This window comes from Tachyglossus aculeatus, chromosome 2 (assembly GCF_015852505.1).
Source record: "Tachyglossus aculeatus isolate mTacAcu1 chromosome 2, mTacAcu1.pri, whole genome shotgun sequence".
NCBI classification, from domain to species: Eukaryota; Metazoa; Chordata; class Mammalia; order Monotremata; family Tachyglossidae; genus Tachyglossus; species Tachyglossus aculeatus.
In genome coordinates, this window is record NC_052067.1 from 28,496,075 (window position 1) to 28,523,410 (window position 27,336).

Here is a 27,336-nt window from a genome sequence, read left to right on the forward strand (position 1 = left end):
ACTAAGCGCTTGGGAAGTACAAGTTGGCAACATATAGAGACAGTCATCATCATCATCATCAATCGTATTTGAGCGCTTACTATGTGCAAAGCACTGTACCAAGAGCTTGGGAAGTACAAATTGGCAACATATAGAGACAGTCCCTACCCAACAGTGGGCTCACAGTCTAAAAGGGGGAGACGGAGAACAAAACCAAACATACTAACAAAATAAAATAAATAAAATAAAATAAATAGAATAAATCATCATCATCATCAATCGTATTTATTGAGCGCTTACTATATGCAGAGCACTGTACTAAGCGCTTGGGAAGTACAAATTGGCATCATATAGAGACAGTCCCTACCCAAAAGTGGGCTCACAGTCTAAAAGGGGGAGACGGAGAACAAAACCAAACATACTAACAAAATAAAATAAATAAAAAAATAAGTAGAATAGATCATCATCATCAATCGTATTTATTGAGCGCTTACTATGTGCAGAGCACTGTACTAAGCGCTTGGGAAGTACAAATTGGCATCATATAGAGACAGTCCCTACCCAAAAGTGGGCTCACAGTCTAAAAGGGGGAGACGGAGAACAAAACCAAACATACTAACAAAATAAAATAAATAAAATAAAATAAATAGAATAGATCATCATCATCAATCGTATTTATTGAGCGCTTACTATGTGCAGAGCACTGTACTAAGCGCTTGGGAAGTACAAATTGGCATCATATAGAGACAGTCCCTACCCAAAAGTGGGCTCACAGTCTAAAAGGGGGAGACGGAGAACAAAACCAAACATACTAACAAAATAAAATAAATAGAATAGACAGTCCCTACCCAACAGTGGGCTCACAGTCTAAAAGGGGGAGACGGAGAACAAAACCAAACACACTAACCAAATAAAATAAATAGAATAGATATGTACAAGTAAAACCAACATAGTAGTAAATATGTACAGACATATATACATGTGTTGCGGGGAAGGGGAGGAGGCAACAAGGGACTTACAGCCTGAAAGGGTTCAATAAATAGGTATCAATAAATACGATTGATTGATTGATAATTACGATTGAATGGACGAATGAATCCCGCAACGTCCCCACCCCGGCGCTCCCCTCCCCATCGGGCCCCGTCCGTGGGGCTCATCTTGGGACCCCCAATCCCCCGTCCTAAGGCCGCCCCGGGGACCGAACGGGTGGGCGATGGCTCCTCCCGGCCCAGGGGAGCCCCGGCCGCGGGTTCCCGGGGTCGGATGGCCGACGCCAAGGGACGATGGACGACGGATTGAAAAAGGAGCGCGGCGGCCCTCACAGACCTGATGGCGGGCCTCGGCCGGAAAGAAGGGCTTCTTTCTCCCACAATCCTTTATGGGCCCCCTCCGGCCCCACGGCCACTTCCGGCGAGCGCGCGCGCGCGGCCTCATGGGAGACGTAGTTTTCTTCTGGCCGGAGTCCAGGAGGGCGATGGGGATTGGCTGCTGTCCGCGCAGGCGCAGGGCGGGCCCGGTGACAGCGGGCGGCGGTGGCGCTTCCCCCGCTCCCCCGCCTCAGGTAGGGAGACCCCGGGCTGGGCGCTTAGCACAGCGTCCGGCACAAACGGGAAACGCTCAGTAAATAGCGCCCGTTGATTTTAGACTGTGAGCCCACTGTTGGGCCAGGGACCGTCTCTATGTGTTGCCAACTTGGACTTCCCAAGCGCTTAGTACAGTGCTCTGCACACAGTAAGCGCTCAATCAATACGATTGATTGATTTGGCATTTATTAAGCGCTTACTATGTGCAAAGCACTGTTCCAAGCGCTGGGGAGGTTACAAGGTCATCAGGTTGTCCCATGGTGGGGGGGCTCACAGTCTTCATCCCCATTTTACAGATGAGGTGACTGAGGCCCAGTAAAGTGACTTGCCCAACATCACACAGCTGACAGTTGGCGGAGTGGAGATTTGAACCCATGACCTCTGACTCAATCAATCAATCAATCGTATTTATTGAGCGCTGACTGTGTGCAGAGCACTGTTCCAAGCGCTGGGGAGGTTACAAGGTCATCAGGTTGTCGCATGGGGGGGGCTCACAGTCTTCCTCCCCATTTTACAGATGAGGTAACTGAGGACCAATCAATCGTATTTATTGAGCGCTTACTGTGTGCAGAGCACTGTAGTAAGCGCTTGGGAAGTCCAAGTTGGCAACATATAGAGACCAGTGAAGTGACTTGCCCAACGTCACACAGCTGACAATTGGCGGAGTGGAGATTTGAACCCATGACCTCTGACTCCATCAATCAATCGTATTTATTGAGCGCTTACTGTGTGCAGAGCACTGTACTAAGCGCTTGGGAAGTCCAAGTTGGCAACATATAGAGACCAGTGAAGTGACTTGCCCAACGTCACACAGCTGACAATTGGCGGAGTGGGGATTTGAGCCCATGACCTCTGACTCAATCATATTTATTGAGCGCTTACTGTGTGCAGAGCACTGTACTAAGCGCTTGGGAAGTCCAAGTTGGCAACATCTAGAGACGGTCCCTACCCAGCAGTGGGCTCACAGTCTAGAAGGGGGAGACACGCTCCGCACACAGTAAATGCTCAGCAAATACCGCTGATTTGGTAGGGACTGTCTCTATGTGTTGCCAACTTGTACTTCCCAAGCGCTTAGTACAGTGCTCTGCACACAGTAAGCGCTCAATCAATACGATTGATTGATTTGGCATTTATTAAGCGCTTACTACGTGCAAAGCACTGTTCCAAGCGCTGGGGAGGTTACAAGGTCATCAGGTTGTCCCATGGGGGGGCTCACAGTCTTCATCCCCATTTTACAGATGAGGTGACTGAGGCCCAGTGAAGTGACTTGCCCAACGTCACACAGCTGACAATTGGCGGAGTGGAGATTTGAACCCATGGCCTCTGACTCAATCAATCGTATTTATTGAGCGCTTACTGTGTGCAGAGCACTGTACTAAGCGCTTGGGAAGTCCAAGTTGGCAACCTCTAGAGACGGTCCCTACCCAACAGTGGGCTTACAGTCTAGAAGGGGGAGACACGCTCCGCACACAAAATGCTCAGCAAATACCGCTGATTTTCTTTGGCATGTATTAAGCGCTTACTATGTGCAGAGCACTGTTCCAAGCGCTGGGGAGGTTACAAGGTCATCAGGTTGTCTCATGGGGGGGCTCACAGTCTTCATCCCCATTTTACAGATGAGGTAACTGAGGATCAATCAATCGTATTTATTGAGCGCTTACTGTGTGCAGAGCACTGTACTAAGCGCTTGGGAAGTCCAAGTTGGCAACATATAGAGACCAGTGAAGTGACTTGCCCAACGTCACACAGCTGACAAATGGCTGTGAAGTGAAGATTTGAACCCATGACCTCTGACTCCATCAATCAATCGTATTTATTGAGCGCTTACTGCGTGCAGAGCACTGTACTAAGCACTTGGGAAGTCCAAGTTGGCAACCTATAGAGACCGTTTTGATTCCTGTTTATTAGTAGATCGATCTGATCTTTAGATCTTGTTCTGTTTAACTTGACCAAATTTTTAATGGTATTTAAGTGCACCTACTGTTCCTTGTAATAATAATAATGATAATGATGGCATTTGTTAAGCACTTACTATGTGCAAAGCACTGTTCTAAGCATTGGACCCCAATGCTTAGAGCAGGGTTTAGCACATTGTAAGCACTTAACAAGTACCATTAAAAAAAAAAGCCCAGATAGAGTAGACAACCTAGATCCTAGTCAGAGTTGAGTTGAATGGTTGTGGCAGACTACTACAAATTACCAACGAAAGCACAAATTTTCCAAACTTTACATTTTGCAGTGATTGGATACATTTGCGTTTGTGCAGAATTTATTTGCTGACATCCTGCTCGAAGATGGGAAAAGGCTGCAGAGTGGTGGTTTGTGGACTGTTATCCGTCGGAAAAACAGCAATTTTGGAGCAGCTTCTTTATGGGAATCATATCATTGGTAAGGTTGTTTTCCTTGAAATAAAGTATCTCTGTGTGGGATCTGGGAACCTCTATTGATAATAATGGTGGTAGTTCTTAAATATTTACTATGTGCCAAGCATTTTGCTAAACATTAGTGTATTTAGCAGATAATTAGGCTGGATCCAGCCCTGTCCCCCAGCGGGGACAGTCCAATTTGAAGGAAGAAGAGGTGTTTCATCTCCATTTTACAGATGGGAAAATAGGCATAGAGAAGGTAAGTGGCTTTCCTATGGTCACACAGCAGACAGATGACAGCCAGGAGTAGAACCCAGGTCCACTGACTCCACGAGGCCATGCAGCTTTTCAACATAGATTGGTGTATGTTGGTTCAAGGGGCAGGTGAGCAGGAGGAAGTGACTACAAATTATTGGAAAAGGGCAAAATAGGGTCTTAGAGGCATCCTAATCCTAGGGTGTGAGGCATGATGGAGGAGAAGGAGGAGGAGTTGGGGTAAGAAGCAAATGATGGAGATCGGTCGGAAAAATGTTCAACTGCAGCAGGATGTTTGGTGAAAAAAAAATTGAGATCCTTGGACAAATTATGATGTCTGATGTTTTGCCCAGTTCTCCCTACAAAGTTTTCCTTATCTTGGAGTTCTTTGCGATGGAAGACACTTGTTGGCTACACTATGACCCATTTGTCTGAACTGAGTCTTCTTAGGAAAGGCATTCCAAATTTTTTGTACTGCAAAGAGCACATCCGTTGACTAGTACTGGTGGCGTTTTAGTGACCATTTCAATGCCTTTTAATGGCTGCGTGCTTCACAGGAGCTTTTCCTTCCTTGCTCCTCACTTCTGCAGATGAGGAATTATTCCTGCTTACAAAGGAGAAAAAGCAGAGGCAAGTGGGCTTGCTTAAAATGACGGAAATCTCTGACCCACTACGCTACAAAGCTTCCTTTATTACTCCTTTCTCTTCCATGCACCTACCAAAATGGTTGTATTGTACTTTCCCAAGTGTTTAGTACAATGCTCTGCCTACAGTAAGCACTCATGAAAACCATTGAGTGGTTGATTTTTTTGTCATTGTGATTCAAGCTCTGGTCTTATTGCGGCTACAGTCTTGCATCAGCCTCCTTGTTGGTCCTTCCTGCCTTGTCTCTTCCGCTTTCCAATCTATCCTACACACTGCTGCGCTGCATCTTCTTAAACACATGCATCTTCTTAAACACAAAACTCTCCATTCCTCAAAACCCTCAACTGGGAACTCACCCTCAGCTGCTCATAGGAAGCAGTGTTGCATAGTGGATAGAGCATGGGCCTGGGAATCAGGTCACGGGTTCTAATTCAGGTTCTGCCGCTTGTCTGCTATGTGACCTTGGGCAAGTCATTTTACTTCTCTGTGCCTCAGTTACCTCATCTGTAAAATGGGGATTGAAACTGTGAGCCCTACATGGGACGGGAAACTGTGCCCAACCCAATATGTTTGTATCCACCACCCCAGTGACTGCCACATAGAAAATGCTTAACAAATACCACAGTTATTACCATTACCATTATCAGCTTCACATTTTTCCCATCAACTCACCCTACCCCTTCAATATCTGCTTTTCCCACCTGCAGTTCCTCTCCTTACCCTTTATTCCTCCCATGCCTACCTTCTGACTGTACCTTATTCTTGACTCTCCTCTCTCACCTCCGTTATCCCTCCACTCAAACTGTTCCCCAGCTTCCATAAATCCTACAGACTGCAGCATTCCCATATCCAAAGCCCTTAATGAAATCCCATTCCTCCATCAAGCCTTCCACGGTTAATTTCCAGCATCTCAAGTCATAGCTACCCATCCTCGGCACTTATGTCCATTCAGTAGCACTCTTGATCATTTTGTTTATTTGTAACTATTTTTATGTATTTTTTTCCCCTTAGAGCGTAAGCTGTGGGCAGGGTGCTGTTATTACCACCACCATTGTAGGTCTCTGGGTTTGTTTGTGCTACTATAATCATAATAACGGTATTTGTTAAACACTGTGTGCCAGGCACTTTTCTAAGCGCCGGGGTGGCTACAAGCAGGTCGGATTGGACACAGTCCCTGTCCCACGTGGGGCTCACAGTCTCAATACTGATTAGGGGTCAGAAGCAGGTTTGGGAGCCCCGAGGGGCCGGGGCACCCCCCGGCCTGAACATCTCCATCATCTGAGTTCTGTCCCGCTTAGGGAGCCACTCTTAGTGTGCGTGGAGGTGGGTATGGGAGAAAGGATCCAGATTAGGGGAAATTTGGTTGTCTGGGCTACCAAACCTGGACCCTGGGCCCTCTGCCATCTCCCCAGGTTCCTTTCCCACTGGGTAGTCTTTGACCTTCAGGGGTGTGAAGTAGGTTGGGGCCAGTTGAAAAGAAAAGAAGGAAGAAGCATCATTATTTGTGCTCTTCACACAGTAAGCGCTCAATAAATACGATTGATGATAATTTGCAGATTGCCTTCTGTGACCCAAACAGTTGGTTTTTCAGGTTTCTTGGTCGGAGTGGAGGTGACACCTAGTGGTCTCTGCGGGTATGAAGCCTCTAGCTTATCTCTCAGTAACCTCAGTATTAGAAAGGGAGATGGTTTTTAGAGTGTTATAGGGAAAGGACGCCTTAGAAAGGGAGATGGTTTTTAGAGTGTTATAGGGAAAGGACGCCTGGTTAAGCTCCCTGGACCAAACAGAGATGATGTGTTCTCCTTGAAAAGATCTTCAGGTCTGAGGATTCCACAGCCCATCCTGGTAGCGAGTCCATTCTTTGTGAGAGGCTGTTCGTTTCCCGTCGTCAACCTCAAAAAGTCGCTAAAATCCACCCTTTCCTCCCCATCCAAACTGCTACCGCGTTCGTCCAAGCACTTAGCCTATCCCATCCTGATTACTGTATCAGGATGTACCTCACTGTACCTCGTTCTCGCCTGTCCCGCCGTCGACCCCCGGCCCACGTCGTCCCCCGGGCCTGGAATGCCCTCCCTCTGCCCCTCCGCCAAGCTAGCTCTCTTCCTCCCTTCAAGGCCCTGCTGAGAGCTCACCTCCTCCAGGAGGCCTTCCCAGACTGAGCCCCTTCCTTCCTCTCCCCCTCGTCCCCCCTCCATCCCCCATCTTACCTCCTTCCCTTCCCCACAGTACCTGTATATATGTACATATGGTTGTACATATTTATTACTCTATTTATTTATTTATTTTACTTGTACATTTCTATCCTATTTATTTTATTTTGTTGGTATGTTTGGTTTTGTTCTCTGTCTCCCCCTCTTAGACTGTGAGCCCACTGTTGGGTAGGGACTGTCTCTATGTGTTGCCAATTTGTACTTCCCAAGCGCTTAGTACAGTGCTCTGCACATAGTAAGTGCTCAATAAATACGATTGATTGATTGATTGATCAGCCTCCTTGCTAACTTCCCAGACTCCTTTCTCTCCCCCGCCACTCCAATTCGTATTTCACTCTCCTTCCCTGATCATTTTTCTACATTCAGTCCATGCTTCCCCACTCCTCAAGAACCTTCAGTGGTTGCCCATCCACCTCCGCATCAAAGCACTCAATCACCTTACCCCCTCTTACCTCACCTCACTGCTCTCCTGTTACAACCCTGCCCACACTTCATTTCTCTAATGCCAACCTACTCACTACACCTTGTCCTAATCTGTCTCGCCACCGACCTCTCACCCATGTCCTGCCTGTGGCCTGGAATGCCCTCACCATTCATATTCGACAGACAATTACTCCTTCCACCTTCAAAAACATATTGAAGGCACATTTCTAAGAGGCCTTCCGTCTAAGCCCTCGTGTCCTCTTCTCCCGCTCCCTTCTGCTGTGCCTTGATTTACTCCCTTTATTCACCCCTCCTTCTTCCCCGTGGCATTTATGTACCTATCTGTAATTCATATTAATATAACTATCAGTATATTAATATCCGTCTCTAGACAGCGAGCTTGTTGTGGGTAGGGAATGTGTCTTCCATCTCTGTTGCAGTGTACTCTCCCAACTGCTTAATAAGTGCTCTGCACACAGTAAGCATTGAATATGATTTATTGATTGGTCAGTCGTAAGGAAAAAGAACTGACAAATAGCATAAAACCCTGTCAGATAGTTGAGGTAAAAATAAATAGAATCCTATTAGCTTTTGAATTTTCAAATACCTAGGCATATTAGACTTTATTTGAGAGTCTCTACCTACTTTGTTAGAAGAGTATATTTCTTGAGGGGTGTCTGCAGCTCTTCACAGAGGAAGAATGTCAGTTGTTAGGGTCAAGATAAGTTTCTTTATTCAGGTATGTATATTTTTTTTTGTACTCACCACATTAAAGTTGAGTACATTATCTCACAACTTAGCGGCTCTAAGTGGACACGGGGATTCCAAAAAATCAATCTCATATATTTAGTACAGCAAGTTCACATTTAGTCAGTGATTATCCTGGAAGAACTGAAGGTAGTCAGTGATTATCCTGGAAGAACTGAAGGTAAAAGCACTGGTTCCCCACTAATGTACCATGCCTTGTCAGTGTGGCAGTTCCTCCTGGAGATACCTAAAAAATTTTAGGCAAATGAATAATAGTGATGGTATTTTTTAAGTGTATACTATGTGCCAAGCAGTGTTCTAAGCACTGGGGTAGATGACCGTCTAATCAAGTTGGACACAGTTCCTGTCCCACATGGGGCTCAAGGTCTTAATCCCCATTTTACAGGTGAGGGAACTGAGGCACAGAAAAGTGACTTGCCCAAGGTCACAGAGCAGACAAGTGAAGGAGCTGGGATTAGAACCGAGGTCCTTCTGACCCCCAGGCCCGTACTCTATCCACTAGGCTACATTGCTTCTCTCATCATCATCATCATCAATCATATTTATTGAGTGCTTGCTATGTGCAGAGCACTGTACTAAGCGCTTGGGAAGTACAAATTGGCGACATATAGAGACAGTCCCTACCCAACAGTGGGCTCACAGTCTAAAAGGGGGAGGTCTCCACTAGGTCACGTAGCTTCTTCCCAACTAACAATAACTGGGCATCTCACAGAGCCCTTACTGCTTTGGATAAGTTAAATATGCCTCCCTTCACATCATATCATGGGCTTCTAGGATGGAATAAGAGATATGATGATATCCTCCAAAACAAATCATCCTATTCGGTGAGAGTTGGGAGGCACCAATTTAGTTGCTGAGTTGGTCTGAACAAGTATATTCCACTGCAGATGGGCAGCCCAATAATCATAGTTTGAAAGCAGCACTTCATATGTTAGTGTACCTTAAAAAAATGAAGTTCAACTGTATTTAAACCAGTTTAGCATGGAATGAGAAAGTTGTTTTTCTTTAACAGGTATAGAAGAGAGCGAAACAACGGAAGATGTGTACATGGCTTCAGTCGAAACTGATCGAGGAGTAAAGGAACAATTAAGACTTTACGACACAAAGGGTCTTCAAGAGGGAATGGAGCTGCCGAAGCACTATTTTTCCTTTGCTGATGGTTTTGTTCTTGTCTACAGTGTAAATAATCTGGAATCCTTTCAGAGAGTGGAGCTTCTTAAGAAGGAAATTGACAAGTTCAGAGACAAAAAAGAGGTAAAGAATGGCAATATTCCATCTACTATATATCATCAATCGTATTTATTGAGCGCTTACTGTGTGCAGAGCACTGTACTAAGCGCTTGGGAAGTACAAGTTGGCAACATATAGAGACAGTCCCTAACCAATAGTGGGCTCACAGTCTAAATATGAAGTGTATATATATATATATGTGTGTGTGTGTGTGTGTGTATATATATATATATATATAAATAATATGAAGTATATATATGTCTATATATGAAGTACAGTGTTCCACAATTTTTAATTTCGAGAACTTTCATGAAGGAAACGTTTATTTTTCCTACAAGTAGGACAGTGTGAAAAACTAGTCAGCTTAGTGCCAGGAAGTAGATTTCCTGTGGTGGGTTTTCTAACCAAAACCTATTCTTTTCTTAAAAACCCTCCGTTTGAGATTCTACAGCCGCCCTTGCTGTCCTAAGTGATTGTTTCAACTTGACAGTCAAGTTCTTCCTAATGATCAACCAAACTCTCTCCTGCTTTGAACCCATTGTGTTTGGGCCTCTCTGCACATGAAGTCCCTTTCTTATTTTCAGAGTTTGAAGACATCCCTCCCCTCCTTTAGCTTTCCCTTCTCCAGGCTAAATTACTACAGTTTCACTAACTTTTTGATGGCAAAGTTTCATTTGCATATCCTAGCAGCAGAAGCATTTTACAGCCTCTAATCCTTTTCCTCTTAAATTGTCACAGATTGACAATTTCCTTGAAGGTTGAGTTTGGGGGGCTCCCTGATAGAATCCTGCATATGTTGGGCCCAGCCTATGGACCCCAAGTTCCAGAGGGCTCCTGGTCCCTAATTTCAGGTGAAGGGAGGAGGCTGCTACTACATATGTGCACTCCCATCATACATGTGACAGTGTGTCCCAGGACTGCAGCCCTGGGACCTTTCTGGGCCGGATTCAGTTGCAGGAACTTGGGGTGTGACGCAAGTGGCCAAGGCCCAGGCCAGGAAAATCCAGCTACTAAGGAATTTTATAACTAAGGATAAAAATCAGTTTTTTTGGTTATCTGCGAATTTCATTTACCTATGCTTTTCCATTGCCTTTAGCTGGTGTAATCAATAATGGTTATAGGCATTATAACTTTCTAGTTTAAAGAAGTCCAGCTGTATTTACGTTTGTGTAATTTCTGTTTTTTTTCCAGGTAGCAATTGTCGTCCTAGGGAACAAAATTGACCTCTCTGAACAAAGGCAAGTGGATGCTGAAGTGGCACAACAATGGGCAAAAAGTGAGAAAGTGAGACTGTGGGAGGTAACTGTAACTGATCGAAAAACCCTAATTGAACCATTCACTTTACTAGCCAGTAAACTTTCCCAGCCCCAGAGCAAATCTACATTTCCCTTGCCTGGGAGGAAAAGCAAAGGCAATGCCACCTCTGAGAACTAAGAATGATTTTAATGGTACTCCCACAAAACAAATGGCTTGTCCCTGCTAAGCAGTATTTATTAGTTCCACCCCCCACCCTTGTCTGTGAAAAACAAATATGAACGATAAGCTGTTGCCCACCCTTTCATAATAAAAAGAAAAATACTGATCATATTTTAACTTCACTTGGAAGGGTTTGACTGACTTGAATGCAACTGATAGGATTTAATATAGGAATAAATACGATTGATGATGAAGGTTGGTGAGGTGAGGATGAAGAGACTTTCCACCTTAGGCAGCATAATAGTGTATAGTGAGTGATTTGTGCTATTATGTGCAATCTTGACCAACATGTTTAAAGGACTACACAGCAGTGGTCCTGTTTCTTGTAATGATGTTGCTCTTCTGTTCAAAACAATGATAATACGGTACTATAAAATAAAGTAATGGCTGTGCACAGAATTTACTGTTTTATTATCTTTACTGCGCCTTTGTGTCACAGAGATCCTCGCTGGTTTTTAGGAACAGGGCTGGCCCTTGAGATCTGCCCGTGGGGTAAAGGCATGCACAGGGGGCCAAGTGAGGGACTCCAAAGATCAACGATGCAATTTTACTATCAGTGGTTTGTCTCTGAAAATGTAAATGAAATATTTTATTTGCAGACTTGTCCCCAAGCTGAGCAAAGGCAACTAGTTGGGTTGATGCAGCAGGTGTGAACTTCTGCACACATTTACACTAGATCATGACAAAGTTCTTACCTAGTAAGGTAAGGAGCACTTCTAACATCCCCCTGTAGAAAACTACAATAAAAGAGTGCCTATGCTATTGTAACTGTGAGCGCCTAGCTCTAAAACCGGGTTTATTTTTTTAGATAAAATGAAAAGCCTTTTCTCACCTCAAAAAAAATCACTTTCTGAAACAATTCTGTTTATGAACAAGGCTAACACGCTGTCCAGTCTACCTATAAGTGCATTACCTTTACAGGGGTTAAAAATGAAGTTTCCACTGCCCTAAGCGGAATCCAGCATCTTTGAAGTTGCCATTGCGGCCCCAGATTGAGCAGCCACAGTCTCTGGTGTCAGGAATAGGGGGAAAGAGCACCTCCCTCTACTCCATCTTCCAGCTTCGGACTGTTAGCCCGGCCGAGGATGCTGCTTGTAGATGGAGTAGGCTGTTCTAAAATGGTGCAGGAAAGGTGATGGGAACTGGTCCAGGGGAGTCTTACCCTTCAGCATATTTAAACAAGGGGCTACTTGAGGAGGGTACTGGGCCCACACTGCAAAAGCAATAGGTTATGATACTTGACTCACCCCTTGTACAGTATTTACTATATTGGACTGTTCTGAAGGTCTCCTTCAATTGTACCTTTGCCTTTCATCCTCGTGCCCCAACCCCACAAAAAAAGCAGTCTTCCCAAGATGGGCAATTCAATTGAAGAAATGACTGAGCGTTAAAATCTCCCTGACCTACCCCAAACACAGTGGGCTTATTGCTTGGTCTGGTCAGAGCAACTTAGGAGACCTTAAGATTTGGTCAGTGGAAGGCATTTGTGGGTGAAAAGACTAGTATTTCATTCATTGTTCCTGTTCCAAGGTATTCTTGTGAGAGATCTGAGACCAAGCACTTTCTATAAAGAATGAACAAAATACTGTAATTAAGGCAAATAACATGTCCCCTGGGTTCTTTTCATTTGAAAGTTAGTAGCTACTGTAAATACTAACCAGAAAAATTTACCTTTCTGTGACAAGGACTGCAGTTAGAAACTTTCTCCTAGAAGTTATTTATGTACTCTTAGTTTGGGAGGGAGTTTTCTCCACTTGTCTATTCCCTTTTCACAGTCATCTTTTTGAATCTCTTGGGTGTAGACCACACACCCTTTTTTCAGCCTCTGTGCTTAACCTGTCCAGAGATATTCAAATTAATAAACATTTAACCACTGAAACAGTACTTGGCTAAGCACTGCTTTTAAAAGAGGATTTCTCAGAATTCACCTTCAAATCAGGAATTACGAATTTAGAATCTGTACAGTGAAGTGCAAATGGGTTAAGGTGTAAAACTGAACTATCAGCATTTGAGGATTATGGGCCATAAAACCTTTTAAAACTGGCCTAGGCAAAATAATTTAAATGAATCAATATTTAAAAATCTCTTTTCCCTTCTGCTTTTACATCTGGATTGTTTAATCCACAAATTCAAGTACATTGTTTACAATTTACTTCCAGGTCATTCCATTAGTAACACATCCATCAATATGTAAAGAAGCTGACAGGAAACGTTTCAGACAAAGGAAGTCAAGGTATACATACATATCAGGGTTCTTTTTAATATTCTTTTATTAGCACAGTAACAAATGCAGACTTAAGTAGCCCACAACATATAACCAATCCACTGAGTGACTCCTATTCCACGCCTTACAGTTAAACAGCTTAAGGTATTTCACTACAGGTCTCCATAAATCCTGATTAAAACCTTTAATCTTTTCTCAATAGAGTAGATTGGCATATAAAATAAAATACATTAACTACTTCTCATTTCCTATACGGTGCCATATCAACTTGTCCATATTATATATGAGATGACCATCTCTAAAAAAAAAAAAAAAAGTAATTGTTAAATACCAACACGCCCTCCCAAGGGAGAAAAAAAAAAAATCCCAACATCTTTTTACAAAAAACGTGTATGTAGTCTTGGAAGGACTTTACATAAATGCCAACATGGGTACCTGTACAAAATTAAGCTGTTTTAATCTTACATACTGCAAGCAAGTGAACTCAAAAGTCTAAGTGTACATTCTTTTCTGTACTATTTGAGCTAATATCGCAGAACTAATGACTGTCTTAAAAGATGCTATTACCAATTCTAACTGTTTACTGTAGCAAGATACCTTAAGTTACAACAACACAATCTTAGGAAATAAAAGACTGAATAAAATCTGTTATAGAAATACCCTACTCTTTTACCAGCTCCCACCCTCCCCCCACCCCTTCAAAATCATAAGCAGCTCTTTCCATCACAGACAAATAATGTAAGAGTTGGTAAAAACCAATTTATGTAGCATATCTTTTGGTCCACTGTCTCGCCATTCGGTCATGTTCTGCTCTGTTGGTCATATACTGAGTGGCAATACTTCCAACCAGGGGATCAGCTGAAAGAAAAAAGAGAAGGTTGTTATTTGCTGGGGGAGGTGGGAAGGAGCAGTGACAAAATCCAAAAGCTTTGCATGCGAATTATCGCAAGACAAATGCGCTAATCAAAATATATTTTCGTTCTGGCACTCTTTGGATAACATCTATATGACGAAACCTGCAGACTACATTCAACACAGTGTTTCTTTCCATGGAGTCATAACTGATGCTTGCATGAAGGCAGTTTAGAAGCCATAGTTATCCGTGTGGGTTCAGTTTGGCTCGCTCCCTCCTGTCCACTTCCCAACCTAGTCCTCTGGCTTTCTCTTGTTTCTTTGCTCATCTCGTTTACTCCTGTTCCCTTTGGACCTAGGAACCCTTATAGGACTTCTATAATTCTCTCAAGGATGTGGGTGCATGCGTGCTTTCTGATCAATTTGAGGTTAGGTTTGATTTAATACTTTTCCTTTCATAGATGCATTACATTTCTTTGAATTAAAATGAACACTCTTAACTGTTCACTGAAATTACAACTCATGCCAAAAAGGGGCATTTGATTTCATTTGTCAACCCAGTAACTCTATGCATACCATAACACTCTCAAAACACTCTCCCCCTCTCCATCCCCCCCATCTTACCTCCTTCCCTTCCCCACAGCACCTGTATATATGTATATATGTTTGTACATATTTTTTTTACTCTATTTTATTTGTACATATCTATTCTATTTATTTTATTTTGTTAGTATGTTTGGTTTTGTTCTCTGTCTCCCCCTTTTAGACTGTGAGCCCACTGTTGGGTAGGGACTGTCTCTATATGTCGCCAATTTGTACTTCCCAAGCGCTTAGTACAGTGCTCTGCACATAGTAAGCGCTCAATAAATACGATTGATGATGATGATTGATGAAAACAGCATCATTATCGGTAAGATACGTTATAACAGCTTCCTAAAAACTTAGTTTGACTTTTCTTGGATGAACAACTAGGGCACTAGTCAGATTCAGAGAAAAATAAAATATTATTAGAAAATAAAAGTTCACTGTGCACTACACATATGAAAAATGTTTTCAATTAGAAATCAGAAAAATATTTGCTAGAGTTCTTAGTTTTGGTAATTTAACAACATATAGTCATCAAAAGGAGAGCATAAACATTACCAGGGTTGCAGTCTGTGAGAAGTGAGCAGATGGAGAGAAGAACTTTGGAAATGGTGAGCGCTGGACTCCAGTTGTCTTTCAGAATGTCCAGGCAGATCACTCCTTGGCTGTTAATGTTACAGTGATAGATTCTTGTCCGAAACGTAACCTAGAAAAACATTACAGTAGCAGTCACACAAAAATTATTGTTTAAAAACACCTGTGACTGGGAGAGGCCCCTGCAGAAAAATGGATTGCTGATAAGGCCAGGTAATCCAGAAATACATTGTATTTCATTCATTTCAACCTTTGCAACTTAGTGTAACTTATTGTAATGAGAAGAGTTAAAAAAAATGTATAAAGCTCTGTTATTTATTCATGAGACCTATCAAAACATGGAGAGGGTGGAAACTGTTTAGTTTTGCAGATTTACAAATCAGTAAATGACATTACAGACTAAGTGACAATTAGTGAGACTATAATGGAAAAATGGAGTAGTAGAACTTCAACCTTAAAAGGGCAAGTTGATTCACATTTCAAGAACGATTTTAAAGTTACTAGCACATGTCTTTTTCCCATCCTGAAATCCATTCAAGCCTGTGTATGATTCATGTTGTCCTCTTGTGTCAGGCAGGAGCTTTACACTACTTTAAAGCAAGACTTTTTGACGATTACATTTGCAGGGTTTGTCAGTAAATTGTAAAATGAAAGAACATTTTATAAAAACTTAGCAAAGATGGGAAATTATTAAACATGTCACACTACTTTCTGAAAACCTGAATGTATACCGTTGTAAAACAAAAACACCCCCCCCCCACACACTTTTTTTTACAATTTAAAATGCAAGGGTGAGTAATGTAATATATTTAAGACCAGAAGAAACCGAGGTTTCCAAACCCCCATGCCCGATTTAGCCCTGCCTGTTACATGCTTTCCGAGCACTGAGTTCAGAGTAAAGACCTGGTTAGAATTGTTACTCCCCTCTTATGCCCAACATGCAGCTCTGCCAATTGTCAGCTGTGTGACTTTGGGCAAGTCACTTAACTTCTCTGTGCCTCAGTGACCTCATCTGTAAAATGGGGATGAAGACTGTCAGCTCCATGTGGGACAACCTGATCACCTTGTAACCTCCCTGGCGCTTAGAACAGTGCTTTGCACATAGTAAGCGCTTAGTAAATGTCATCATTATTATTATATGGACAGATAAGCAGTGTGGCTCAGTGGAAAGAGCACGGGCTATGGAACCAGAGATCATGGGTTCAAATCCCAGCTCTGCCAATTGTCAGCTGTGTGACTTTGGGTAAGTCACTTAACTTCTCTGTGCCTCAGTGACCTCATCTGTAAAATGGGGATTAAGACTCTGAGCCCCCCGTGGGACAACCTGATCACCTTGTGACCTGCCCAGCGCTTAGTGCTTTGCACATAGTAAGCACTTAATAAATGCCATCATTATTATATGGACAACTAAAAATTGAACTAATCTCAAGGTCCATGGGCTCTACATGTACTCTGTCAGCATGACAACAGGAAGACTAAGGAATTTATATGACTGGCCTGGTCCTTCTTTCTAAGATGTACACTGCCTATTGTAACTATCACAAAACACCTTACTAAGAAAAGTCTGTTTTGGCCAAAAACTTCTGTTTTCCAAAAGAACAGTTCTATAGAATTTAAAGTCCAGAGGAATAATTCTAGGCTAACACATCAATGATGCTTGTGAAATATTTTCAAATGCTAGTTAAGTAACTGTGCAATACCTGAACTAAGGTTACAAAAGGTTCTTTTATATTGCTATATTGGTAAGACTGTAAAGGTACCTAGCTGTTTTTTTTGTCCATAAGGTAGCAAGTTTTAATACAAGGAGACACATGGATTGTATTCAAAGGACTTGAAGAGTGTTAAATGAATTAATCTGGCATATTTGATAATACCTAAGCCAAGTATTTATAAACAAATAGTAGTGTTCAATGTAATTTTCTAGCTAGCAAATACTCAATTTCCTAAGGAGAGAAAACTGCTCACCCATTTAAGGAAGAATGAACTAACCCTTCAGGTTCACCTGGTAAACGATCTCTTCCAGTGATAACCAGGCCTAATAGTAACACTAATCATTAAAAAATCAGGCAGTGACACCAAAGTGTTTGGAAAGTCCCACCTGACTTCATTAAATGTTGGTTCTTGAATTAATAAACAGCTAAATGAAAAAGTTACAACACTTAAAAGTTAGGAAGATCAGCTCATATATCCAAGCTGTTTGTTGGAGGGCAGAGGTGGATGTGGTTAGGTAGAATACAGGGTATCAAAGCACACACTGGGTCAAGTCAAACTACTAAGTTCACCTAAGTACAAAAGCATACAGCTTTTCTCTAATGCTACTCTTGGGAGCCACTAAGAATGTATAGTATTAACAGTATAAAAGGATTTGAAGAAAGAGGAAGCTGTCTTATGGTATGCTGTTAAAAACACCATAACCAGATCCATAAGCTTCTAGGTTTCTTAAAACTAGAATACTGTAATTTCATACTTAGGGCAAGGACTTGAGGAGACTCTGCACCAGCAAAATGGTATAAAGGTGTGGCACCAACTGCCCACCTCCCACTCAATACTAGCCTGAACATACCACCCGCTCTTCTACAGGGAGTAAACATTAGGGAAAGAGGCAAGAGGTCAAGGCACTTTAAATGCCCTATTATCCAAGATGCCTTAGAACAGAAAACATTTTTCCCCAACAAAAAGGTTCAGTCCCCACGAACTGTTCCTTGCCTAATCCCATGTTACCACCTCCCCATTATTCTATACCCATTGCCAATATTACACTTGGCACTCTTCGCTGATCACCTGATGAAATACTGCTAGACCGGTGGGCTTCCCTAGAAGTCAGTGAGAGAGAACTACATTAGGACTCTAGTGGGAGTGGGAAGGGAAACAAGGTCACAGGAATGGAGAGTTACTGGGAGATTAGGGTAATTTAAACAGTGTACTTAATGCCTAAAGTAGAAGGAAATGTTAAGCTGGGAGCAAGGGTGACATGTCAGAAACATGTTAGACTACCAGTTAAATCCCATTTTTCAAGCCTTACTCATCTGATGCTCCATCTAATCCAACAGTAACCTTAGTTAAGGGGAAGTCTCAGATAACTGCGCCGATATTGCCTTGGTTTTTTTCTAAAAAAAAGTCCAGTCCATGTCTTCCCAGTCCTTAAGAGCCTCCCCAATGGCTGCCCATCCACCTACACATCAAACTCCTTACTGTTGGCTTTAAAGCACTCAGTCTGCTTGCCCCATCCTACCTCACCTCACCGATCACCTACTAACAGCCCAACTTGCACACTTCGCTCCCCTAATGCCAACCTTCTCACTGTACCTCAATCTCGTCTTTCTTGCCGCTGAGCCCTTTCTCAAGTCCTTGCCCTAGTCTGGAAATCTCTCTCCCTCCATATATGCCAGACCGTCACTCTCTCGACCTTCAAAACAATAAAGACACATCTATCTCCTCCAAGAGGACTTCTCCATTAAGCCCTCTTTTCCCCGACTCTCTCTCCCTTCTGCTTCATCTATGCACTTGGATCTGTGACCTCTGGACATTTGATATCTGCTCCATTCTCAACCCACAGCACTAGAACATATCTTTAAATTATAATTAATTATTTATTGTAATATTCTCCCCCTTTAGACTGTAAACTTGTTATGGGCAAGGAACATGTCTGCCAACTTTATAATATGGTACTCTCCCAAGTGCTTAGTACAGTGCTCTGCACATAGTAAGCGCTCAATGATGATGCTGATGGCATTTGTTAAGCGCTTACTATGTGCAAAGCACTGTTCTAAGCACTGGGGAGGTTACAAGGTGATCAGGTTGTCCCACAGGAGGCTCACGGTCTTCATCCCCATTTTACAGATGAGGTAACAGGCACAGAGAAGCTAAGTGACTCACCCAAAGTCACACAGCTGACAATTGGCAGAGCTGGGATTCGAACCCATGATCTCTGACTCCAAAGCCTGGGCTCTTTTCACTGAGCCCCGCTACTCAATACATTGATTCTTTATTGCCACTTCCAGCTGCCACTAGGGATTCTTTACAGCTTCTTGGAAGCCAGAAGCACCAGAAGTTACAGGGCCCAGAAACTGTGGAATCCAGAGCAGCTGGCAGGGGGACGGACAGCTCCACCAACAAGACACTCCCAGATGGCCAAGACTAGTGACCTGAAGGATACTTCACAACCTCCTCCTATTAATCCCCTCAGATAGAGTGTCAATGCAGTTTCCACGTAAAGCCACTACCGGCAGGAGTTGTAACTTGACATGAGGGTCAACCAAAGCCACTCTGGGGTTGCTCTAGAAGTCAGACACCTATCACAATGACTGAACGGGGCTGCCCCTTTCTTTCTTTGAGTGGATGAGATTTCCATCACATTATGACATGACCATCTCTGTAATAAACCACACAGCACACTCAGCCTTCTCTCAGTCCATGAGATATAACAAAAGTTACTAACAAGAGCTTAACTTCATTTTCGGGATTGGGGGGAATGACAGCTTTCAATAAATCAGATGAAAACAATTACCTTTACATGGTAGAACAGGAGAACATTTGAGACACGTTTTTCAGTTTTAACTCATCAATGTGTTAGGGCAGTCACTGGGTCATTTCAATTTTGGGAGTAGGTGTGGTTTGAGGAAAACATAAAAGGAACCACAACGCAATTCAAATGTATTCTGAGTTCACAGGGAACGAGGCACACAAAACCATGCAAGAATGGGGAGTTTTTACTCCACCTTGAAGAGGATACTCCCCGACCCCATACCGGAATCGCCAATTACTCAAGAAAGCAATCTAGGGAAAAAAACTGTCATTTGAAAAAATAATGCACAGTAAAAAGGAAAACGATGGCTATTATAAGACATTCACAGTGACATAACATCTGTAGTAGAAATGAATCCAAATACAAAACAACTCATATGTGAGTCTTTTGTAGTTTAAAAAATGCTCAAGAGCTGTTGGGATGTATAAACTGGTACAGAAACTCAGATGATTCCTACTACCGTCAGCACTTGCCACTTGAGGTTAACATTGCTGGGCTTCTCCAAATACTGAATTTCCCTTAGAATGCTGAGTAACAGATGCAGCCTAGCCATTATGCTGTATCTGCAGGGAGTTTGCAGACGGAGACATCTCTGAAACACTAATTCTCCCACTCAATTATCTAGAGCTCTATAACCTCCAGGCCACACAATCACAATATGCCTGGCTACTCCACACTAGTGATGAATGAGGCAAAATTTTCATGAATTTGTGCCACGGGAGCTACGTTATTAGAAGTTCATAATCTGTCTAGGCAATTCAAGTACTGACTTCAGCCTACAAAGGTCTATCGGTTGGGCCATGGTTATGCCAGAAATCATTTTACTCTGTCCACAGAAATACTCATCAGCCGGTTTACTTTATTAATATTATTAATATTGAAGCAGCTTGGCCTAGTGGAAAGAGCATGGGCCTGAAAGTCAAAGGTCCTGGGTTCTAATCCCAGATCTGTTTCTTGTCTGCCACGTGCCCTTAGTAAATGCTGCTGCTGAGGAAATTTAGATATGAGCTAACCACACAAGTCTCAAAACTCTTCTCACTGCAGGGGAAAACCCTTTACGTGTTTATGAAAAGGGAGAAGGGTAATTTCATCCATCCTTTGCTTCGGTAATGAATGGGGCACTGCCTACACTCAGGTGCAAACCCAGCTGCATAAACCCCATTTCAAATGTGACCAAGAGGCCCACAAATGGGAAATGGTTACTGTACCAAAGAAAGTCAAGATTATTTAAAAATGAGATGGTGCTTTCTCTCAAACCTGTGACATCTAAAAATCTTCACAACTAAAAAGTCTTACCTTTGGAGGTTTAAAGGGATATTCTGGTGTAAATGTAATGTCAAGGAAGAAAACACCACCCTCATATACTGAGCCTGGGGGACCCAGAATAGTTGATCTCCATTCATAGATGTTATCACCTTTGGGACCAGCACTGTGAAAAAATTAAATTGTAAAGTTAGAGCTATTACAGTGTTTGAAAACACAGTCTTTCACTCTTCTAGACATATGTGGTACTTTTAAGGCACACATTAATAATAACAGAATTATTTATGTACTTACTACATGCTAAGCACCTCCGGAGATACAGGATTATAAGACTGGTCTTAGTCCATGCCCTACGTTGGGATCACAATCTATTTTATACCCATATTCAGGTGATGAAACATAGGCACAGAGCAGTTAAGTAACCTGTCCAAGATGACATAACTTGTTTTAACACTGGAGTCGAATGTTAAAATTCCACCTTTTGGATGATGAGTAAGGTAAGCCAAGATAGGGGTCAAACGGGATCAAAAAAGTAGCTGAAAACCCCAAGACACTTGGGAGTTAAGGGCCTATTAAAAAAAAAACTCACTTCTAGGTTATATCAAAGACTCTTTCTGTCCTGTGTTCATAGCTCCAAATTCATCTGATTAGTGATGCTATATCTAGAATGAATATTGTTTTAAAAAAGAACTCCTGCCCTGCCCTCCCAAATCAACTTCTCCAGTCAAAACCTGTAAGTCAAAATGTAAATGTTTGTGTACACTGCTACATATAGCCACAACTTGCCCCAGAGTCTGAGAAAGACTTGATCATTCAGCAGTAATTGAAGAAGAAAAAGTAATTTCAGTAGGGTGAGAGTCCAAAATAATAACCTGAGGCTTAATAGCTTTAAAAAAATACCGGCTTGAAAGCAGGTATTTTCATCTCATTTCTCTAAAGTTTCATTCTGGGTCTTTAACCCACAGCTTATGACCCCTCATTAGTTCAGAAGAATGAAGAAATGAAGAGATCAGATTTAGAGCAACATCTGAATGCAAATACCACACAGTAGTATCATCAACTTCCTTCTATCCAAAATCCCTTTTGAAACACAGGCTAAAAAGCTCAAGTCATAGAAACATGACAAGCCATGTGGCCACTGTCTTCAATACCCCAGGGTCCCATCCCCAACACTGATGAGAGAAACGATGCAGTTTGAATTAAAAACATGGCTGGTTATAATGGGTTAAAACCAATTAATCACAGAATATTCATTTCTTTACATATTTTTATCATCAGTCACCTGGACACACCACTGGAAGGAAACTTAATTGAATAATTATTCATATTTAATTAAAATAAATTATAGAGTGCCTTCCAAAGCATTTGTGATTTCAGATTGTTTTACATTCAAGTACAAACAAAAAAATTCCAGAAACATTTTGGATTCTTACAGCAAATCTCAAATCAGTAACGGATTTAAAGAGGAGGTTTTATAAGCGTGATAAGTATGCTTGCAACAAAATGGAGGGGGATAAGGCAGAAAGCTTCAACCAGGATTCTATATCCCTAAAATACTTTTCATTATTCGACATTCACCTCAAAATATATTGTCAACACGGGAATATAGAGCCTGGAATTCTTCATTACATCCCTCCAACAAGGTAGAGGGCATCATTCAGAGAATCTTGCCTGTTGGTGGAGGGAGAAGAGAATGAATATATAAGGGGCAACAGGCAGTGGTGAATCTTGAAGCTTTACGGTTAGGAGTTTTTGTTTTACGTGAGGAGAATGAGTTGTCAGTGGTGGTTTTCAAGGAGGGAAGTGGTATGTCCTGAATTGGATTTTAAGAAGATGAAATGTGCACAGGACAGACTGAAAGGAGAAAGTTTTGAAGCAAAAAAGTAACTACAGAAAATGTTATCTAAATCTATGCAGAAAGTGGTGAGGGCAAGAGTAGGGGGTGTAAGGGGCAAATCTGTGCAACACTATACAGACCAACCAGCAGAATTTAAAGACGAACTGAATGTGAAAGTAAATGACAGAATGAGTCAAAGATGACATCAAAATTGCAGGTTTCTGGGTGGAGGATGGTGTTTTAACTGTAATGGGCAATTTAGGAAGACAAGGAACTCAGTTTCTGGCATAGATTTTTAAGGTGGGAGCAGGTGAAAGGTCAATCAATCCAGGGTATTTACTGAGCACTTACTATACGCACAGCATTTTACTAAACACCTGGGAGACTACAATACAGCAGAAATTACCCGACACATTCCCTGCCCATAGTGAGCTTACCGTCTAGAGGAGTCTGCACCCTCACTCCCCTAATGCCAGCCTTACCATTTGCTTTTCAATTTCTTCTATCTCACTACCAACCCCTTGTCCTTGCAACTCCCTCTTACTTCAAATCTAACAGTCCACCACTCTCCCCCACCACTTCAAAATTCTCCACATCTCTTCCAAGAACCCTCTTCTTGACTAAGCCCTTATTTCCAAAATCCACCCTCCCCTCTGCATCAACTATGTACTTTAGCTATAGTATACCCCTTAATCACCTTGATACTCCCCGCTGCCCCACAGCAGTAATGTAAATATCCTCATATTCTACTATTTCCTCCATCTGTAATTTATTTTAATGTCCATCTCCCCTGTAGGCTGTAAGCTCCATGTGGGCAGGGATCGTGTCTAGCCATTTTGTTGTATGGCATTTTTTCAAGCACTTAGTACAGTGCTCTGCACCTAGTAAGCACTAAATAAATATCACTGATCGATTGGATAGTTGAGAGTCATCCTCTGGAAGAAGAAGAAGAGTAGAGGACCCAAGAGTGACTCTTGCAAGACAATTACAGGTGAGGGGAAGGTAACGGGAACAGTCTGGTAAGTCAGAAATGTAGACTAGCAACCAATAAGTAAGGTGAGTGGGCCAGGAATAGGCCCAGAATGCTGAGAAGTTTGCCTGCAATGGAGTAGGGGTCCACAGGGCATGGGAAACAGTGGTGTGTTGGGGCATAACACACACAGTAAGAGAGGTGGTGTGTTGGGGCATAACACACTGGATGTTGGATGAGGTTTTGGTGGGCCCTTTGGCCAGTGAGTGGTTTGGGGCACTGGCACGAGGAGGTAATGGGGATGAGGCTAGCAGAAGGTAGACAGATGGCAGGGGGCATGGTAGGATGCAGTGGGCTTGTTGGTTACCAGGTGTCACACCTAGAAAACAGCAGGCCATGAGGTGGGTCCGGGAGGTTAGGTATGGACAGGAAATTGATCAGTGGTATTTTCTGAACGCTTACTGTGTGCTGAGCACTGCACTAAATGCTTGAGAAAGACCAATATAATGGAGTTGACAGGCAAGATTCCTATCCACAAGAAGCTTAGAGGCTACAGGGAAAATATCAGGGTAAATGGGCTAGAGAGGGGACACCCAATGGAAGGGGAATCTAGAGAAGGGACAAGCAACCCCAAAGGAAAAAGGAGAGGACAGAGGTGTCACAACAATGAGGAGATGGGGCAGGTAAGAGTGGGAGGAGGGGAGGCGAGAGGGAGGAGACTGGGCACACCCACACTGCAGTACATTCATTCACAACTGTTCCACATCCGTTGCCACCGAGTCACACTAAAAAACTCGTCCGCCCAATCAATCAATCGTATTTATTGAGCGCTTACTGTGTGCAGAGCACTGTACTAAGCGCTTGGGAAGTACAAGCTGGCAACATATAGAGACAGTCCCTACCCAACAGTGGGCTCACAGTCTAGAAGGGGGAGACAGAAAATAAAACCAAACATACTAACAAAGTAAAATAAATAGAATAGATAGGTACAAGGAAAATAAATAAATAAATAGGGTAATAGATATGTACAAACATATATAAATATATACAGGTGCTGTGGGGAAGGGAAGGAGGGAAGATGCAGGGGATGGAGAGGGGGACAAGGGGGAGAGGAAGGAAGGGGCTCAGTCTGGGAAGGCCTCCTGGAGGAGATGAGCTCTCAGTAGGGCCTTGAAGGGAATCAGTGAAAGTCCCAGCAAGGCTGGGATGGAACATTAGTGAGCAGCTCCAGGCTCTGCTCATTAATCCAATCAGTCCAGCAAGAAGGTAATCGGGCCAAGAGGGAAGCAGCATGGAGTAGTGGATGGAGCACAGGCCTGGAAGTCAAAAGATCAGGGGTTCTCTAATCCTGGCTCCGCCATTTGTCTGTGGTGTGACCTTGGGCAAGTCACTTTACTTCTCTGTGCCTCAGAGGATTGAGACGGTGAGCTCCATGTGGGACAGGGACTGTGTCCAACCCAATTTGCTTGTAACCACTCCAGCGCTTAGAACAGTGCCAGTCACATAGTAAGCCCTTAACAAATACTATAATTATTATCAATTATTATTATGAGCCTGTTGGGGACAGGCACATGCTGAACCCAAATAGTAAATATTCCCTTCCTCCTGGGTGGTTTTCACTGCAGAAGGGGAAGGGGAAAGAGCCAGGAGAAACTCCACAAGTGGCAAGTGGCATATGCTTAGCATCTTGTATGCTGCCTTAAGAACTGACACCTCTAACTTGTGAGCTTCCCTTCATCACCTGCCCCTACAAATTCACTTTTATACCCAGAAACACACTGAAAAGTACTGAGATCCCACACACTGGCAGAAGCACACAGAAAAAGTAAACAAACAAGAAAGCACACCCAGCCTCACATACATGGAAACTCACTGAGACCCGCTTCCTCGACCCAGCAAACTTCTGCCTGTAAGCCCGGTTCTGCAAAGTCTAAGCTTTTACGTCTGGCCCAGCAATCCTGGCTCTGTGATCCCACCTCCACACCTGATAAAACCTGGATGGACTTTCATCCCCTAACCCTGTCCAATTTCAGCCCAGGGAAAGCTTTTTCCTGAGCGCAAAATTCTGGCTGACAACTACGATCCTTGAGTACAGTAAAAATCTGTTCCCTCCCATCCCTGGAATCTGTTTTATATTAGTTTTTAGATATACAGAGCTTCAGGTGCACATTCTGCTGGGCAAAGACAATGGATGGCATAGAGAAGTGAGTGACAGAAAGAGGACCCAGAAGGCCAACACTGAGTAAATTGCAATATTAAGCTTTTAGTCCCTCTTCAGATTGGTAGCCTCATTTGGAACGGGGACCTGTGTCCATCTTCATTATTTTGTATCTACCCTAGCACTTAGTATAGTGCTAGGCACACAATAAGTGTTTAACAAATGCTACTATTATTATTTACTAAACTATTTGGAGGTGCACATAAAGCTTCAGTGATATCTGGGAACATTCTTTGAGAAGTTACCTGGAAACAAAATGAACCAGGTTTTCTGGTGTCAGCTTCAATGGCTACCTCTATATTTATTCACACCGACTTGGAAAATAAAGAAGAAATAAGGTTGTTTTGAAAGAATAAATGGTTGTGTCTTCCACACCACTACATATTTTCTTTAATAATCAAAAACAGCAAAGGGCAATGAACACTGCAGCAAATCTGCTAAAGTACAGCTGTCCCAACTTGGACATAATATTTTCTGTTCTCTACATAATTTTGTGTCTTTTCCAAGCAGGTTCATATATTTAGCTAGATGTCTGCTTATTTATGTCCTGGATGTGTAACAGAATGCAACACCGCTCTGTTTCTACAATAAACTCTGCTACTGGAAGGCAACAGCTTAACTGAACAAACACTGAAAAGGACTCTCTTGGGTACTCAATACCATTGCAGAGAATCTCCTCTTTGAGAGTGTTACCATTCTAATGAAACACTAACATTTCTCCTTAGGTTGGCTAGACAGAACTAAAATGAATGCAACATGTAGACTCTTGAATCTCTTTACTGCAAATTTTAATTTTCAATATTGCGAAGCCAACTTAAACTGAAGGTAATTTTATGGTTAAAAAATGAAGTTGTATCATATCAGTGCTTAGAACAGTGCTTTGCACACAGTAAGTGCTTAATAAATGTCATTATTATTATTATTATATAATTAAGTAGTTACAAATAGAATTCTCTTAATGGTAAGAAATATTTTGATTAAAGTTTTTTGTTTAAGTCTGAAGGAATATCAATAAATCCAATAGCTTTTTATCTTTATTCAAAACACTCTCAAAATTTCAATGTGCCTGTATGTCTTTGAATTTATATGTGTCTCATTATACAGAATAAGGAATCCCATATCGGTATAATACAATATTGTGGCTATGAGGTTTTCTTTTTTAAATCAGCTTTCTGTAACAAAGATCAACAACCTTTTTTTATATAATGTAGTTCTGAAGCTTACATTTCCCGTTTTATTTTATGTAATAGTGGAAATAAATAATTAAATAAATAATTATGGTATTTGTTAGGCATTTACAATGTGCCAGGCACTGTACTAAACACTGGATCAG

The 27,336-nt window shown here is 42.4% G+C and overlaps 2 protein-coding genes across 6 annotated transcripts in view; one reads left to right on the forward strand and one right to left on the reverse strand.

Moving 5' to 3' along the window:
- Positions 1-1,485: 1,485 nt before the first annotated feature.
- On the forward strand, positions 1,486-11,334 carry NKIRAS1 (NFKB inhibitor interacting Ras like 1). Of its 2 annotated transcripts, none has more exons than XM_038769959.1 (4): positions 1,486-1,540; positions 3,802-3,950; positions 9,242-9,483; positions 10,651-11,334. In XM_038769959.1, the coding sequence occupies exons 2-4, from the start codon at positions 3,857-3,859 to the stop codon at positions 10,891-10,893; spliced, it is 579 nt and encodes a 192-aa protein (XP_038625887.1). In that variant the 5' UTR covers positions 1,486-1,540; positions 3,802-3,856; the 3' UTR covers positions 10,894-11,334. The 2 variants fall into 2 exon arrangements, with proteins under 2 accessions (XP_038625887.1, XP_038625896.1); XM_038769968.1 differs by having other exon boundaries at positions 1,512-1,540; positions 3,829-3,950.
- A 1,847-nt stretch (positions 11,335-13,181) lies between these two features.
- UBE2E1 (ubiquitin conjugating enzyme E2 E1) overlaps positions 13,182-27,336 on the reverse strand; it is a 74,847-nt gene continuing 60,692 nt past the window's right edge. For 3 of the 4 annotated variants that reach the window (XM_038740789.1, XM_038740782.1, XM_038740798.1), the window contains 3 exons: positions 21,012-21,144; positions 15,155-15,302; positions 13,853-14,017 (listed from right to left, as the gene is read on the reverse strand). In XM_038740789.1, the coding sequence (XP_038596717.1) occupies positions 13,920-14,017; positions 15,155-15,302; positions 21,012-21,144 (379 nt within the window). In that variant the 3' untranslated portion in view covers positions 13,853-13,919. Of the gene's footprint in view, positions 13,458-13,852; positions 14,018-15,154; positions 15,303-21,011; positions 21,145-27,336 lie in introns of those variants that run through there. The other variant, XM_038740777.1, reaches the window with a different exon arrangement.